General features: G+C 34.8%; 1 protein-coding gene across 1 annotated transcript; it reads right to left on the bottom strand.

Moving 5' to 3' along the window:
- Positions 1 to 4,986: 4,986 nt before the first annotated feature.
- On the bottom strand, positions 4,987 to 8,096 carry LOC121991855 (probable LRR receptor-like serine/threonine-protein kinase At1g14390). The gene is made up of 7 exons (XM_042545914.1): positions 6,618 to 8,096; positions 6,340 to 6,473; positions 6,012 to 6,255; positions 5,729 to 5,934; positions 5,601 to 5,650; positions 5,407 to 5,527; positions 4,987 to 5,325 (listed from the first exon to the last, which is right to left on the bottom strand). The coding sequence occupies exons 1-7, from the start codon at positions 7,828 to 7,830 to the stop codon at positions 5,092 to 5,094; spliced, it is 2,202 nt and encodes a 733-aa protein (XP_042401848.1). The 5' UTR covers positions 7,831 to 8,096; the 3' UTR covers positions 4,987 to 5,091.
- Between the last annotated feature and the right edge of the window lie 9,675 nt (positions 8,097 to 17,771).

The following is a 17,771-nucleotide window of genomic DNA, read 5'->3' as shown; positions in this document are numbered from 1 at the left end:
CAGGCTCAAAGCCCATGGGATACTCTGGTCCGAGACTAGTGGCGATACTTCGATCTAAGACCAGTGGCAATACTTTAGGGCGAGACTTATGGCGACAGCTCGACCCCAACTGGGGGGGGGTAAGCCCTGAAGTCAATGGAAGCAGAGCCTATAGCAATATGAGGGAGCATAACCTTTAGCATACCTGATCGTGGAGTGGTGTCGACCTGCTAAGGATATGATTTGATCCCTTGACTCCCGAATGCCTATGGAGTCGAGGAGAGAAATAGTATCAATCCCTTGACTCCCAAATATCCACAGAGTCAATGAGAGAATAATCTGAGTCATGACCATCAAAGGGAGTGAAACCCATAGCAATATGAGGGAGTAGAGCTTTTATCATACCTGATCGTGGAGTAATGTCGACCGGTTGAAGATTTGACTTGATCCCTTGACTCCCGAATGTCCGTGGAGTCAGGAAGAGAAATAGTGTTCATCCCTTGACTTCCAAATATCCGCTGAGTCAGGGAGAGAATAGTCTGAGCCCTAACCATTAAAGAGAGCAAAACTCATAGTAATATGAAGGAGTAGAGCCTTTATCATACCTGATCGTGGAGTAATGTGTACCAGCTAAGGATTTGAGTGTAAGTACTCCGTGATAGTTTTGATGTGTTTAACCAAGTCAAGTTAGGTCCTGTTATGTTTTGATACCCTGTGTCTGAGTGTGCAGGAACTTAGGAGTATAGGAGGTCGAGCGAAAGACGCAGCTAGCGAGAAAAACGACAAGGGAGAGAGTCGATGGGCTCCGTGTGTCTGAGGGACAAGGCGCTGCGGAAGAGTACGTTGGCGGATGAGAATGAGGCACACGGCGTTTCCGAGGGATGAGAAGCCAGAGCAGAAGGTTGCTCAAGAAGATCAAAAAATGAGTTTAGGTGAGCCATATTCCAGATCACTAAAATCACCCAAGCGAACGGAGCCGGAGTGAACAGAGCTAAAGAAAATAGAGCTAGAATGAGAGACAGACAACAAGGCTATTGACTCTCCATACTGGTCCCGGCGCCCGAACCCCCCGAGGCAGCCAAGGCACTCCGAGCTCGGATCCACGGGCTGATTTAGCCCGGTCTGGGCGCCCGGACCAAAAACCTTATCACTTCACCAATTGTCTCTATCTGTTGCAACGCGGATAAAGTTTTATCCATGCCCAGGAGCTTGAAACCCTTCCAGACACCCCGATCAAGGTTATAAATACAACCCTAATCCTAGTAGCTAAACAGAACACTTATAAACGATCTACTCTCAATTTAGCTTTGTAATTGAGTGTTTTAACTACTGTAAAAAGTTTTTCCACCTGAAGGAGATTTATAGTGAACTTTCAACATCTTGGATTAACAATTCCATTATTGCAAACCAAGTAAACGGTTGTGCCTCTTTTCCTTTTGTTAGTTAGCTTTTTAATTCTTTTGTACAAATGTTTATTTTTATTTCCAAAGTTGAGAAAGATATTTTTTTATTTTTATTGTGCTAAAAAATTCACCCTCTCTTGCTGGCTACAAGGGACCAACACTGACTTGATCCCTCAACTCTCGAATGCCCGTGGAGTCAGAGAGAGAAATAGTGTCGATCCCTTGACTCTTAAATGTCTGCAGAGTCAGGGCGAGAATAGTCTAGGCCCTAACCGTGAAAGGGAGAAAAGCTCATAGCAATACTAGGGAGCCAAGTCTTTATCATACCTAATCGTGGAGTTATGTTGCACTTGTAGCCATAAGACGATGCTGAGCCCGATGGGTAGAGGGTGTAGAACCTATAGCAGTAAAAGGGTGCAAAGCCCCGTGGGTTGAGGGTGCAGAGTATGTAGCAGTAAAAGGATGCAGAGCCTCATGGGTGGAGGGTGCTGAGTCTGTAGTCGTAAGAGGGTGCAAATCCCCATGGGTGGAGGGTGCAGAGCCTATAGCAATAAGAGGATGCAAAGCCCCATGGGTGGAGGGTACAGACCCCGTAGTCATAAGAGGGTGCAGAGCCCTATGGGTGGAGGGTACAGAGCCTATAGCATACTGGACCAAGGACCTGAGCCCCTAATTTTTTATCGGAGAGCGAGGCCCCTAGTTTGTGATCGGAGAGCTAGCCCCTAGATCCTAATCGGGGAGTTATACCGCTAGTCTCTGATCGGGGAGCTGTGCCCCTAGTCTCTAATCGGGGAGTTGTGCCCCTAGTCCCTAATCAGGGAGTTGTGCCCCTAGTCTCTAATTGGGGAGTTGTGCCCTTAGTGTCTGATCGATGATCTATGGCCTTAGTCTTTGATCATGGAGTTATGACCCTAGTCTCTGATCATGAAGCTAGACCTCTACTCTCTGATCAAGGAGTTGTTGCAGATCCTATTACCAAAAGAAAAAAAAATATAATAGAAAAAGTGACCTACCGACCAGTTGCGGATCTAATTCGATCCCTCAACTCTTGAATGCCCATGGAGTGAGGGGGGAGAATACAATATGTTCATCGAAATCCTCCTCGACCATGATGAGGCAGAGCTTTTTTGGCGTCGCCCATCTTTACGTTCCAGATCAGGTGAAGAGGTTCTCATAGATGACGCCAAATATGATCTTGTCTGAACATTGAAGAGACGGTGCGCTGGCAATGGTGGCTTGGTTGTTAACGGGGAGAAGACTTTTTGCTCCAAGGAGAGGCTTCCATTTGATCCTGTGTACACTAAGACGAGCCAACAAAACGTTGGCACCCAGAAACCAAGGAGATCCCTAGCGAAGGCCCTCCGACGCTCAAGTTAGTACGAGTTTCGGTCGAACAAATGAAGAACAGTAGAGAACGTGCGCCCGAGAGTAACCTTGATATGTTGGCAAAAACGTACCTTGCCAACGGAGATGACCCCTTTATATATCACCTCTCATAATCACCGTAATCATAAGATGATGAAGAATGTCAGATGTTGTTGGGTAATGGAAATCGTACAACTTGTGCAATAATTATCCGAGGAATATTCCCTTACTCACATGTGTACCTCTTTTGTCGTTATAGTTTTTGTCATTGATGAGGTAGTTAAAGGAATATGCTGTCATAAGTGGTTGGCTGATGAGAAACATGATAATCTCCGAGGAAGGTTCTAGAAGAATATTCTCTGACATATGGTTATTATTCTAACAGGTTGTTAGAATTCTCTGCTCATGTTGTCTGCTAAGTATATTTCGTTTGGCCTCTAAGGTCGACCTTCTTTATGCTTGTTCTCACATTAAGCTGCTTAGTTATATGCTGAATGGTGCTAGTAATCCGTTCGGATGCCTTGGGAATGTTGGAAGTCTATTTGAAAAGCAATATGATAACCTTTGTATGCTAGAAATTCATCTGGGAAGTAATATGAAGCTAAGTGTCTCAGACCCAGTCGGCCTTTTATCTGACCGGGCGTGTAAGTGCCTCAGGCCCAGGTTATGGGGCCACCTAAACCCATCCGTTTCTATTATCGAACGAATTCACAAGCATATTGTCATGTGGAAACACATAAGGATGACCAGTAATAGGGTCGACCGAACGTGTGTAGAGAGGCTCGTACAAAGTAAGGAGTTTGACTTTTCCTCGACCGGACCTATGGTCGATTGATTGTGAGGTGGATTGAACATCACCTAAACTTGGTCGGCTATTAAATGACTAGACATGCTATCTTTCTAATTCAAGAGTAAAACATTAAAACATCTATGTCTGACCTACTTAACGATCGATCGGTTATATTCCGAGCAACTTATAATTTAGTCATGTTGGCACGATCGGTCCGTTATATTCCGAGTGACATAATTTAGTCATGTTGGCACTGCAAACTTTAATACGGGATAAATAATAAAGTCAATTAGAAAATATTTTATTTTCTTGATTTTGACCATCAACCCACTTTAACTTTAATCTTACATGAGTTTATCCGTTACTCTTAACTCTCAGTTTTTTCACTCAGTAATCATAAAAACATAAGAATAAAGAATCAGTTTCACTTTCTTAATTTCTCTAGAAGATGGCACTGCAAGTTCCAATCGAGAGCTAGAAAGCAGCAATGGCAACAAGTGAGTAGGAATTCTGTAATTATCGGAGCATTTGCTGAAAAGTAAGCAAAACATCGCCATGATGCCGATCGTACTGACGTATAGGCACAGCTACAGGGCATGAGATGAGGAAACAGGGACTGTGACAGACGTGGAAATGAGCCAGAGATAGATAGCACGTAGCCCTCAATCAGTCCTTGTCCCTCTGGATATTCATTATGTTGAATGCCTGTCAATTCACCACCATCCCTATTTCCTTTCCCTGCTCTTGGTCTCAAAAGATTCATCAAAGTTTGCACCCTCTGCCAACAATGAGCTCGATCCGCTGTCATAGCTAGATTCCCGTATCTTACTATAGATACTTACCAAGATACGGTCCTCTCGCAATAAAATTATCATACAATACTTTGAAATGGTTTAGTTGAATCACTGAAACCTATCGACAAGTTTCAGCTCGGTGGTTAATCTGCTCCACGCTCTCCGCGGTATAAATAAAGATCAGTTCGAGTCTCACCGATCCATCAACGTCTTGCCGGCCGGTGAACTCCCAACCCAAAATGCCGCGCCACCACGTCCACCCTCTCCATCGCCTCCCCGCCGCAGCAGGCACGGCCAGTTTGGGCGCGGCGGCGGTAGCCTTCTTGCTGCTGTGCGTGTTCGCGCTTGCAGCCTGCGTGAGCCACAGCAGCCGGTGGTTCTTCCGGCGCCGGCGGCACTCTGAGCCGGTGATTAGCAACCACCAAGTTCAGCCAGGGGCAGAGGAGTGTGTCTGGCAGAAGAGCATACTGATGGGAGGCAAGTGCGAGCTCCCCGACTTCTCCGGAGTCGTCTCTTATGATTCCTCCGGAAATCTCGTCGTCGCCGGCCGTCCCCGGCCCACAATGTCCTTAAAATGAAGCAACTTTGAGCTACTACTGTTCTATTTATCATTTATCTATCATCTATGACATACTCATAAACTTGCTGCTACATCTATTTGCAACCATGAATTCAATTGAATCAACACAAGTACTCAATCTTACACTCAAAAAACAAAGATTTACTTCATGGATGGTTCAATTCACAGTACGAGCTAGAACTAGACTTGATTGCTCGAATTTTCTGCCATAGCCCAGCCATCCTGGATTTGACCTGAATACTGAAGATTCCAGAGAACATCGTCGATCGAAGGACGCTGGCTCGGATCCACCGATAGACATTTGAGTGCTATTTCGGCGGCTGTTCGTAAGGAGTCAGCCGCGAAAGTGCCTCGAATAGTAGGGTCAGCAAGTCCTTTGAGATCCGCCGGGCTATCTAGTAAGCTCCCATGGAGCTGCAGAGAATGACAACGAATGGATCATCAGGCATGAATATCGACTACCATTAACATTCATGAATCATAAAAAGCATCTACCTGAGATCTAAGAGAATCGGCATCCCTATCGGATCCAGAATGTTTCCCGGTGATAACTTCCAAAAGAACGAGGCCAAGCCGATAAATGTCTTCTTCCTCACCATGATCCAAAATGTCAACGCTACAAGCATAACAAAAAGATGTATCAGTGTGTTCTAGCTTGGAAATTATTCAACAGTAAAGGATGATCTTGCCTGCCATCATCTCTACCATCCAGAGGAACAAAAGGCCTTTCATAACCAGCCTAACATATATCCATAGTAGAAACTTGGTTAAAATTTTAAAGATTGGAAATGCTGAAGCCCTGTGATCTTAGGAGTACCTTGTTCTTACTCTTTGGCAACACAGGAAGATCATACCGACTTATTTTTGCAGTGAGAGTTTTATCCAACTTTATGCTATCAGTATCCAGATGATTACCAATGATCCCAGGGACTGTTACAGTATGTAGAAATTGGATTCCTCTAGCAACCCCAGTTACAGCTGCTAACCGCTGCGGCCACTTCAGCAGCTCGCGTTTTCGCCACTCTGCCGGTCACGATAAGCATCAGATATCGGAATGTATTCAGTAGGAAAACAAGCAAAATGCTTGACATTGTTATTACCAGTAAGATGACTCCTAAGAGTTCCATTAGTAACATGTTCAGAAACAATATGAACTATAGTCGTAGTGTTAACCGAGTCCTGGCTACTTGTAATGCAGTGGCCAAGAATGCTAGCAAGATGATGGTGCCTGAGCTTGGCGATGAGTTCTAGATACTGATGTAGGTTCTGATATAGCAACTTTGGATTCAATTTCAGAAGTCTGACTTCTATCAGGGATCCCTCTTGGAACTGACCTTTATAGAACTGATCAATTATCATACAGCCACAAGCTAGTGAGTCACAAGTTCTTTAGCATAAAGAACTAGCAATTGTATAGGACTATTATACCTGTCCTCTTGCACTATCCTCAAACAAGTTCGAGGGGTCAAAATTATTAGTTGCCTGCTTAAGCTCCTCAATACTGAAAACTCTGTACGGTGTTAGCCCAATACTTTCCATTCTGGCAGATTGAAACTTGAACCCTTCATCAAAAAAGATGATCTCTAAGTATAAGATTGAATCAAGCTACAATCATTCAAACTTGAATATCACTTACTCTAAAAGTAAATCTCTTGAAAGGAGCCTGATTTATGTATTATGGTGTAACCAAGGATTAGCTTTCTTACCAGCATCGATAGGACTTCTTGGGGTGTCTTGTGCTAAGGATTTTGCTGCAATTGGTTTGTGCAAGACAATGGCGTTGGATTCATTGGTTCTTGTTCTCCTGAAGACCAAGAAGATCAGCAAAGCCAACAGTGCAGCACCGCCGATGACGCCGCCGACAATGCCCAAGACAACGCCTACTTTGCTTTTGGATCCACTGATCTTGTTTGCCGGAGGCAAAACTGCAGCCAATGCAGCACCATCACAGTAAACATTAGGATGCTGGTTCCTTAGATCCCCTGCATTTAGACAGTTCCCTGAAGTCAGCACCACTCTGCTTGAAGGATTGGAGCGCAAGCATGAAGGAAGCCCGCCGACCAAGTGATTGTTTGAGAGATCGACGAATTCAAGCACATTGCTACAGGGAACATTGCCGGCAATTTGTCCGGTGATCTTGTTGTCGGATAAGTCCAAGTGCTGCATCGATCTTAGAGAAAACAGAAATGGAGGAATCCTACCAGAAAGATGATTGGAAGATAAATCAAGCATAGCGAGCTGATGAAAGGCTCCGAGATTCGCTGGGATCTGTCCCAGTAAGCTGTTGTTCTTGAGAACTAGGATAACGAGGCTGTTGCTCAGGGAAGGGAACTCGGGACCGAGGCGATTTTCACCGATGTTCAATTCGAGGAGGGAAGAAAGGGGTTTCAGGTCGGGGACGGAACCGCTCAAGTAATTTCCACTCAAGACAAGATTTTGGAGGCTCGTCATCGTCGAGATCTCCAGCGGAATCGACCCGGAGAAGTAGTTCGAGCTCAGATTGAGAACTTTGAGCGAAGGGAAGCGGTCCACCTTCCCAGGGAGCGGTCCCCAGAGGCCGAGGGCGACGAGAGAGAGCCTGGTCAGGCTGGGGAGCCGAGACAGGGTGGTGAAGAGTGAGTCGGAGGAGAACGCCGGCGAGAGAGCGTTGCGGGCGCCAGGCGACGCGAGGCGATCGCCGACGATGACAAGCTCCACGATGCGGTTGCCGGAGCAGGCGACAGCGAGGGAGGCGGAGGGGGGCAGGTAGCAGAAGGGAGTGCTCCTGGACCAGCCAGCGAGAGCAGGCGGGTACTCGAGGAGGCCCTGGAGGCGGAGCAGCGTCTTGGACTGCGAAGGGGACAGCTGCTGGGCATCAGAGACGACGAAGAGCAGCAGCAGCAGCAGGCTGGCGCCCATTGGCGGCGATAAAAATCGCATTTTTAACAGGATTTGTGGAACAAAGACTCGATTTTTCGGAGTTAAACTTCAAGAAACTCTCTGTTCAATGGTCCTCACGCATTCCGCTACGATCTGCCTGCATCCATGGCCATGAGCTCTGCAAACACAAACAGTAGCAGAGGAGAATCACGGCGAGAAGAGAAGGGAGGAATGATGAGAGTTTAATTTGTCGATGCGATAATATGTGAATTAATTATTGCCAAGTTTGAATTCGGTAACATGAAAAGGAGAGCAACCGGCAGTGGAAGAAGGTGATGCTTGTCGGCAGATAGTAGCAGGAGGAGAAGACAGAGAAAATCTTTAGCCGATTATCAAAATAGCACACCAGGTTTGATAACTTTTCATTCGCCCCTTAAACTTTTACTAATATCAAAGGTTCCCTTTTACGTTTTTTTTTGTTGAGACAAAAATAAACACCCAGCTCACTTATTTATTAATAGAAAACAGCCATTTAAATTCTGATAAAAATATTAAACTGTATTTTAATATTAATGGAATATTAAGGGTTAAGATTTCAAAATCAAAATACCCCTTAAAGGTTTGTTCTTATTTTACCCTTGTAATCATTATCCAAATTATAGGGGAAAAACTAAGGTAAATAAACTTTCAGGTAAAATGAAACATATGAAAGTCTACGGGCCGAAATGGAATTTGTGAAGAATCTGGCTTGGTGACCTGTTAGTTATTGCTAGTAATTGGTGTACAGCCTGTGAATATATGGAGTGACAAAATAAATTATTATTATTATTATTTAAAAATAAATTTCAATCAAATATGATTACGAAGGAGAAAATAATTAGGTGTGGCGTTATTGTTGACTTGTGAGTCAGCTTGAAAACGGACGTCCACGAAATTATATCATCAACGCGTTGACGTGACCAAGACGCATATGTTCCTTTAAATAAAAATCCAGATAACTCTCAGACGCCCGATTCATATCAGTCGTGAGTATCAGTCGTGAGTGTTTGATTGATGAATTTAAAAATGAGGAAATAAAATGATAATAAAAGATAATGTTTAGATTATGAATTTTAGAATGATATTTTAGGAATGATTATTAGATTTATGAAAATCAATCAAACTCATATAATTTGATGGGTTTCATTTCCATTCTTATTCTCATTCCATCCTACTATCAAACTCATACTTATAGTCATTTCCATCATTTAACCAAACACCCCCTAAGATGTCATCACATCAAGGTATCAAAGTTGATTATTTTTTACCGAGGTTTTTCTCAATTTCGTTCTAGATCATTCCATATGATATTTAATTTGAACAATGATTTTATTGTTATTTGTTAAGATTAAAAAAATTCATGTATCTTTCTAATGATATAATAATGTACACTTTAAGTCTAAGCTCTAATGATTATATGTTTGAATTTTATTGGTATTTGATCATTCTTGATTTGCTCTGAGTTTTTCCGTAAATATTAGGTCACTCTTAGTCTACTTCGCATCTCTTCTCAACTTTGAAGATCATCTCATATGACATCCAACCAAAATCATATTATGATATCATTTATTAGAATTAAAAAATTTACATATCTTCATAATAATATAATATTATTCATTTTAAATCTAAGTTCTCATACTTTTATTTGTAAGTACTACCTGAATGATCTCGTATCAATCAAAATATGTTCGCCCTTTTAAATTTACGGTCTTTTACATGTTTTTTTGTATTTTTTTAATATGAGATTCCCAATCTATTTGTCATCAATACTATAATTCATCTCATATTTTTGTATCTTCTAAATTTATTAAAGCTTAACATGCTGAGTATCTCGATGTTGCATGTGTTTTTTCTTAAGTAGTCCTCTCTTATTGCATGTGTAATCAGCTTCTGATCTTCCTCTAAGATCAAAATTGCATAACAATTATTAAAAATTTAAAAAGATAGTCACTAAGTAACATTCAGAATAATAAAAGATTTCAAAATTGATCAAAACTGCTAAATTTCGATATTATGATTTGATTTGCTACATTTATGTAAGATTAAAAATTATTGATCTAGTAATTTTAATCAATATATAAATATAATATTTTAATTCATTTTTTTTTTCAAATTTTCACTATATGTGTGTGTGAATATTAAATATTTAAAATTATGACTAAAATAAATTTTAAATAAGATTTATTTTCATCAATAATTTTAATTTTTTACTAGTCAAATTATATTTGATCAATAATTTTTATTTTTTTAGATTTAATCAATAATTTTAATTTTTTATAAATTAAAGTTAAATTTGATGGAATTTATTTTTTTACATGTGTTAGATTTGATTGATAATTTTAATTTTTTTTATCTTAAAGTTAGATTTGGTTGGTAATTTTTTTATTAAAATTTGATTTATAATTTATAATTTTTTGTTGATAAAAATTTAATTTAATAATCAAAATTAAGTTTAGTTAATAAATTAAAAATATTTATTAGTTATACTTAATTGATAATTTTTATAAAAATATTCTAGAAAGTTAAAAGTATATTTCTCATTTATTATCATTTTTATACCATTATTATTGTGTCCATACTCTTTAACAAGTTATTATGCACATTTTTTTAATAATTTATTATTTTTTATTAAATAAATTTAATTTGTAATTTATCAAAGTTAAAATTTATAAGGTCCTACTAATATGCAATCCTAAAAAAGATTTATTATATGCAGTGTCTATATCTACTACTTAAATCTATTATATTTAGGTCATATAATAATACGTCAAGGCTTTCCTTCATTAAAGTTAAAATTGATTGATAATTTTAAAAAAAATAATTAAAATGTATATTAATAGTATTGTAATGATTTATTACTCATTGTCAAATTAGTTAAAATAAAATATTTTTTATTTTTTAAATTTTATTAATAAATAAGTAAGGTTTGAGATAAGATAAAGTTAATAATATGCCTATATATATATATATATATAATAATAATAATAATAACAATAATAAAATCACTCTTAATACTCACAGAGCTCACGTTACGACATATCAACTGATACAAACAAATCAGTACAATTAAATCATTGAAAAATAAAAGACCATGAAATAAAATATGATTGGGCCCATCATTTCTCAAACTAATCATGTCAGTTTGTCCTTGTGTTTTCTATCAAATAGGAATTTATCTCTGTATTTAAAAAATAATATTTAATCATTTTTTATCTTAAATGAAAAAGAAAAAAAATAATAAAGGACTAAGATAACGATAAATTAGAGAAAAATCTCTAAATGTAACTTCAACTTTACATGTAGTTATCATCTTCAAAAAATTTTATTTTCACTCCCTGTATGTAAAGTTTTATTTGTTTCAATTCCCTGATGTAAACATTGTTACCTAATTACTCCTTATAAAAATGAGTATAATTCTTTTTAAATTCAGCACTTTAAATTAGAATCGCGTATATTTTATATCTAATTAAGCATGATTTTTTCCTACTTAATATAATTCCTTCTAAATTCAACACTATTTAAAGAGAATCTATTATATTTTTCATTCAATTGAACACTATTTAAAAAGAATCTAATATGTTTTTCATCCAATTGAGATGAAAAAGAGTCGCACTCAATTTGATAGAAAATATACTAGATTCTAGTTTAATGTGCTAAATTTAAGAGAAATTATATTTATTTTTAAACTTTTTATACTTAAAAAAAATATGAGAGACAATTAGATAAATTGGTATCCATTATGCTTGGTTAGGGATTGAAAAATTGAGCATAATTTTTTACTCGCTTAATATAATTCCTCCTAAATTCAACATCATTTAAAGAGAATTTAGTATATTTTTATCCAATTGAGCACTATTTAAAGAGAATCTAGTATATTTTTTTATCCAATTGAGGTAGAAAAAGAGTAATGCTCAATTTGATAGAAAATATAGTAGATTCTAGTTTAATGTGCAAAATTTAAGAGGAGTTATACTTTTTAAACTTTTTATACCTAAAAAATATAAGAGATAATTAGGTAAATTGACATTCATTATGTTTGGTTAGAGAGTGGAAACATATTTTTGGCAATGGAAACTGTATACAAAGTTTTGTTTGTGATTGGAGACTGCATGCAAATTTTCTCCTAAAATAACTTATTACTTTAGTAACTTAAATCTTAATTCTAAACATTAAAATTATTCTAATTGAAACACCCCTATTAAAAAGTAACCTCAAATTTATAGACAAAAAATGAATAGTAAAAATAAAAAAAAAACTCACATGATCGGTAAAAGCATAACTTTAGCTTAGAACTTTTTGGAAGGTGTCGAAGTATTGTGCTTTTTTATTCTATTTCATCTATCTATCAAAAGTACTCACATCAGCTAGTTTTCTGCTATATAAACAGTAGTTAGCACCTATTAAATGTTAGTAGTTTTGGGTTTATATGGTATATTAAGATATCTGATTACTAACTTTGTAGTTACAATAGCCTATAAATTTCTTTTTTGAATTTTGTAATGTCTTTGATGTACATATTGGTACAATTTTATCATATCAACATTTCACTTTTACTTCATTGTATGTCACATTTGTCTTTGATAATGTTAGTAGTTTTCATCTTTATTTGATTTTGATTCATCAATTTACAATTCTGATTTTTTTTGTTTGATGAGAAAGGTGTAATGAGTTTTTGGATAATTATCCTTTTCAGAATTATTATTTTTCTGTTGTTTATACTGGTGTGTATATAAATTTTACGAGGATTTTTTTTAAAGAACCAGTGAGATTTTTGACATATATATAAATAAGATTTGATTAAGGTTAAGCTTTCAACGGTCACGTGAGATTTTTTATTTTTTTTTTAATTTTTGTTAGAGGTATGAGGCTACTTTTTCAGTAAGGATATTTCAGTCAAAATAATTTTAACATTTAAAATTAAAATTTAGATAAACAAATTAATGAGTTATTTTGAACATTTATTATTATTTTTTTACTTCAATTAAAGAAAATTAAATATTATTTTTTAAATATACGGATAAATTACTACGGGATAGAAAATAAATAGGACTTAAAGTTATTTAATCTAAAAATTAAATACCTAAATTATTAAAAAAAAAATTAAAATATGGAGATGCAATATTAAGGAGATCATGTAAAATAATGAGTAGTTGTCTTGAAATAATAGATCATTATATATATATATATATATAATATGATGCATTATTATATATATATATATATAATATGATGCATTATTTCAAGACAACTACTCATTATTTTACATGATCTCCGTAATATTACATCCGCATATTTTATTTTTTTTAAAATTTGTTTTTTTTTATTTTTATATTTGGTGAAGCTAATTGGCATCTTCCTGCTGCTGCCCAACACTCTGCTTCAGTGGCTGTCAGAAGTGAACTGGCGTGGAGCATTTCTTTAGATATATGAATCTTGACCAATCATGACAGACTGTTTCATTTGATTTGGTCAGGTACGATCTGATCCTTGCTCTTTTTAATTTTTGATAAATTTGTATTTAAAAATGTCCTTTTTATTAAAATAATCTAAAAGATATTATTTTATCGATAAATTATTTTAAAATCTCTCGTCGTACCTTTAACTTTAAGTGCAGTTTTCATATTAAAAAAAAAATTATTACCATTATCTATATGTAAAATTTTACTTACTTAAACTTCCTTATATAAATACCCTTATCTATTATCTTTTATATTTTTTTAATTAAAAAATTTAAAAATAAATATAATTTCTCTTAAATTTAGTATTTTAAATTAGAATCAAATATATTTTTTATCAAATTAAGCATAATTTTTTTACTGCTTTAATATAATTCTTCTTAAATTCAGTACAATTTTAAAAAAAATCTAATATATTTTGTTGGATCGAGACGCACATGAAATGGGTGAATCATGTGGTTTTCAAAAACTCATCTTTTAGGTTTTGAAATTAAAGTATAAGCAACGGAAAAAAAAAATAAAAATAAAAAACGCAAGAAAAACACAGGCGGTTTTACTTGATTCGGAGTCTTCGACGACTTCTACTTCAAGACCCAAGTCCTGCAGATCTATCGATGGGTAAATCACTATAAACCTTTTCCGGTACCTCCGGAAGAGAGAATCGAGTACAAAAAAGAAGGAACAAGTGCAACACTCTGCACTTGTCATATTACAAATAATTAAAACTTAATTACAGCTCGTTACCCAACACCTTCGAAGATTGTTAGCTTTGGCTCGGTGTCGGTTGGTTTCTCAACAATAGTCGAGCACAATAGCATCGTAGCAGGGTCACAGCAATAGGCCGGAGCAGTCAAAACCTCAATCGAACGCGTAAAAGCTTATATATCAATTGTTGAAGAAGCTTTGGACAAGCAACCTTAAATAGAGCATGGAAGGCGCCTTTCATAGGTGTTGAAGGCGCTTCCAATGGGATAAATTTTATCCCACAATTATGTGCATTATCTACTCCGAATGTCAAACTTCATCCCTTGAAAGACACCTTCCATAGCCATTGAAGACACCTTCCATGAGCAGTACGAAGGCGCATTCACTGCTTGAAGGCGCTTTCGGACATTGTTCATCTGAAGGCTTTTGTTCTTTTTTGCCCTGTAAAATGTGTTAGTCTAATAACTAAAACATCTACCCTGTAAAATAAAGTTAGCACAATAATAAGTGATAGTAATTAGTTTTTTTCCTCCCAGGACCAAAAACTAATCAAGGTCTCAGTTTAGAGATCTGAAATGAACCTAACTTGGACCGACGCCTACTGTCCTCTCGACTGGGACACATCCTCACTTAGTCACTCTCTTCTAGTGACTTACCTTTACTTACCATTTTTCCAGTTGTCTGGTCCGCAGACCCAATTGGACTTCTTGCCAGATATCTGTCCGGCCCGTTGACCTATTTAGACTTCTAGTCAAATATCCGATCGACCCGTTGACCTATCTAGACTTCCTCAGACCTGTCAGCTCCTGCACACTGGGTTAGTACAATAGATAAAATAGTAAAGTAAAACAATGTCAACATATTTCATGATTCGCTAGTTCGGTCGATTGCGCGCGGTTGATCAGAAACCCGTCAGCCACACATTGCCTACGGTCACCTCCCTAGGGTTGTCTAACTTCACTTACTAGGACTTCCATTACCTGACTTCACTTACTAGGAGTTACTCCACTTAGCTTCACTCACTATGACCCGATTTCACTCACCAGAACATCCTCCACCTACCTTCACTCACTAGGCTTCGACTTCACTCGCCAGGGCTTCCACCACCTAGCTTCACTTACTATGGCACGACTTCACTCACCATAACTTCCACCTCCTAGCTTCACTCACTATGGCCCAGTTTCACTTACCAGGACTTCCACCACCTAGCTTCACTCACTAGGACCCGATTTCACTCACCAGAACTTCCACTTGCCTAATCTCTAGTTAGGACTTCTCACTTGCCTATCCTTCGATTAGGACTTACCCTTCCTAGTCATCTAGTACTAACTAGACTACTCTCTTCCAAACATCAAATCCTGTTTGGATTAACCCTTGGTCAAACTGACCAGACTTGGGTGCATTGTCAAACATCGAACCCCTAGAGGTCAATTGTACCAATAATCTCTCCCTTTTTGATGTTTGACAATTTTCTTAAGTTAGGCTTGAGTCTTTAAGGGTTGATTCTCAAAATTTGAGAGATTAGTCACTTTCCCCCTTAACTTTTCTAATTTAAGATTACTCTCCCCCTTTGGCACACATCAAAAAGATATAAACTTAAGATCACTCTTGATTAGGTTTTGCACCAATAATAACATTTGAAAGTCATAATTAAGTATTTCAAAAACATATTTTTTCAAAGTGGTGTGACAGATTGATTTTTCAAAGTTGGTTGTCAAGGTAACTTTTGAAAGTTTAAGCAACTTTTAATAGTGATTTTTTTTCAAAATATTTTTCAAAGTGTTTTCATAAAAACTTGTAAAGCAAAGAGTATTTCGTAAAAGATTATGAAAATATTTTTTCAAACTCAGTTTCAAAGATTTGCAAAACTAATTTTTGAATGATTTTTTTTAAAAAATTACATTTAATCTTTCAATCAGGACTCCCCCTTAACTTGACACATTCTTAGGAATTCTTGTTAACTACAAGTAAAAATTCTTATGTGTCGAGAGGGTTAATCTAAATTAAAAGAAAACTAAGTTTGAAGGTGAATTTTCAAAATATTTTTCAATACACTTGTCAAAAAAAAATAAATTTACGGGTGATTGTGCAACAAAACCTTTTGAGAATAGTTTGTCAAATTAAAAATGTTCATAAAGTAACAAATTAATTTTTCAAAATATGTTAAGAATGATTGTCAAAGTACGAAAAATTCATAATTCAAAATAATTTTTGAAAAGCATAGAGTGTTTTTTGTTTTGTTTTAAACAAGTTTGGAAAGTAATTTGTAAAATAATTTTCAAAATGATTAAAAAATAGTTTTGAAAAATATTTTAAGAATATTTTTTAAATAAATTTTGAGAAGGTTTTCCAAAATATTTTTACAAAAGTATTTTTTTTAAAAAAAAATCAAACATATTTATCAAAAACAACTCTCCTTAACCTGACATACCCTGGTATCCTTGTTGACCATAAGAGATTCTACCTAGGCGTCAAGGAGTCTATAAGTTTACGATTGACTTTGAAGGATTTAGACATTGACTACATGCCTTTGAGACATATATAAACAATAGTAGTTGACTTAATTTTTTTTTACTAGCATCTCAACCATTTTAGATTTTCAAGCATGGTCATCTTAAGTGTTTAGAGAAATGCTTTAACACGTATTTTCAAAATTAAAGTATTCTGAATTTTGAAATAGAACTTCAGATTACTCTTCTGTTACATTAAATTTATGATAGTTTTTGCATTAAATGATTTAGTTAAATAATTTTTAGAGCAACTTAATTGATTAGTTATTATGTTAAGATTGATTTAATAGCTGAATTTCCAATTAATTCGGATTAACTATAAGTTAATATAATTTAATCAATAAATAAGTAATAATTATTTTTAGATTAATAGTCAATATTGAAAGTAATTAAGTTGAATAATTTACAATAGTAATTAAGTTTGATTAATTGATTATAATGATTAAAATTCATATAATTGAATGAATTATTAAATTAGGACTAACTAATTAAAATTTGATTTAATTGATTATTAGTTAACTTAATTCAGATAAGTTAATAGATTTTGAATTAACTAAGATGAACAATTATTAAATTTTTAATACAATTTATATTTGAATTTAAATTAATATCTAAGTTTAAATTAAGAATAAAAAATAAGGTAATTTTTTTTGTTTTTAAATATAAAAATAAGTTTAAAATAATTTTTAAAATAATATTTATAAAGAAATTTTTAAAACAATTTTTTTTCAAAGATTTTTAAAATAAATTTTAAAGAATTTTAGCATAATTGGTAAATAATTTTTATGTAATAATTTAATTAACATATGTTTAATTAAATTTTGAATTCAGGGTTTTGATTAAATCCATATTAGTTTTTATCTAATTTAATTTTAATTTTAAGTTAATTTTAATTTATCTTTAATTTAATTTAAATTTAATTTAATTTAGTTGAATTAAGTTTTAATTTTAAGTTTAATTTTTATTTTTTATTTTAAGTTTAATTTTTAATTTTATGTTTAATTTTATATTTTAATTTTAATTTTTATTTTTAATTTTAATTTTAATTTTTAAGTTTAATTTAAAATTTTAAGTTTAATTTTGAATTTTAATTTCAAATTTATTTGTAAATTTTAAATTTAATTCTAAATTTTATTTTTTAAGTTTAATTTTAAAATTTAAGTTTATTTTTGAATTTTAATTTTAAGTTTAATATTGAATTTCAATTTTAAGTTTAATTTTTAATTTTTAAGTTTAATTTTTAATTTTAAGTTTAATTTTAAATTTTAAGTTCAATTTTGAATTTTAAATT

The sequence above is a fragment of the Zingiber officinale genome, chromosome 6B (genome assembly GCF_018446385.1).
Source record: "Zingiber officinale cultivar Zhangliang chromosome 6B, Zo_v1.1, whole genome shotgun sequence".
NCBI classification, from domain to species: domain Eukaryota; kingdom Viridiplantae; phylum Streptophyta; class Magnoliopsida; order Zingiberales; family Zingiberaceae; genus Zingiber; species Zingiber officinale.
The sequence above is the reverse complement of the archived record's forward strand: the minus strand, read 5'-3'. Positions and strand labels throughout refer to the sequence as shown.

Bases quoted from the DNA above. Each gene is read 5' to 3' on its own strand.
- LOC121991855 (XM_042545914.1), bottom strand. From the start codon at position 7,830: ATGCGATTTTTATCGCCGCCAATGGGCGCCAGCCTGCTGCTGCTGCTG. The intron at 6,474-6,617 runs GTAAGAAAGCTA...TTTTTGATGAAG, and splicing joins AAGAAGTCCTATCGATGCTG to GGTTCAAGTTTCAATCTGCC. The intron at 6,256-6,339 runs GTATAATAGTCC...ATAATTGATCAG, and splicing joins AGGATAGTGCAAGAGGACAG to TTCTATAAAGGTCAGTTCCA.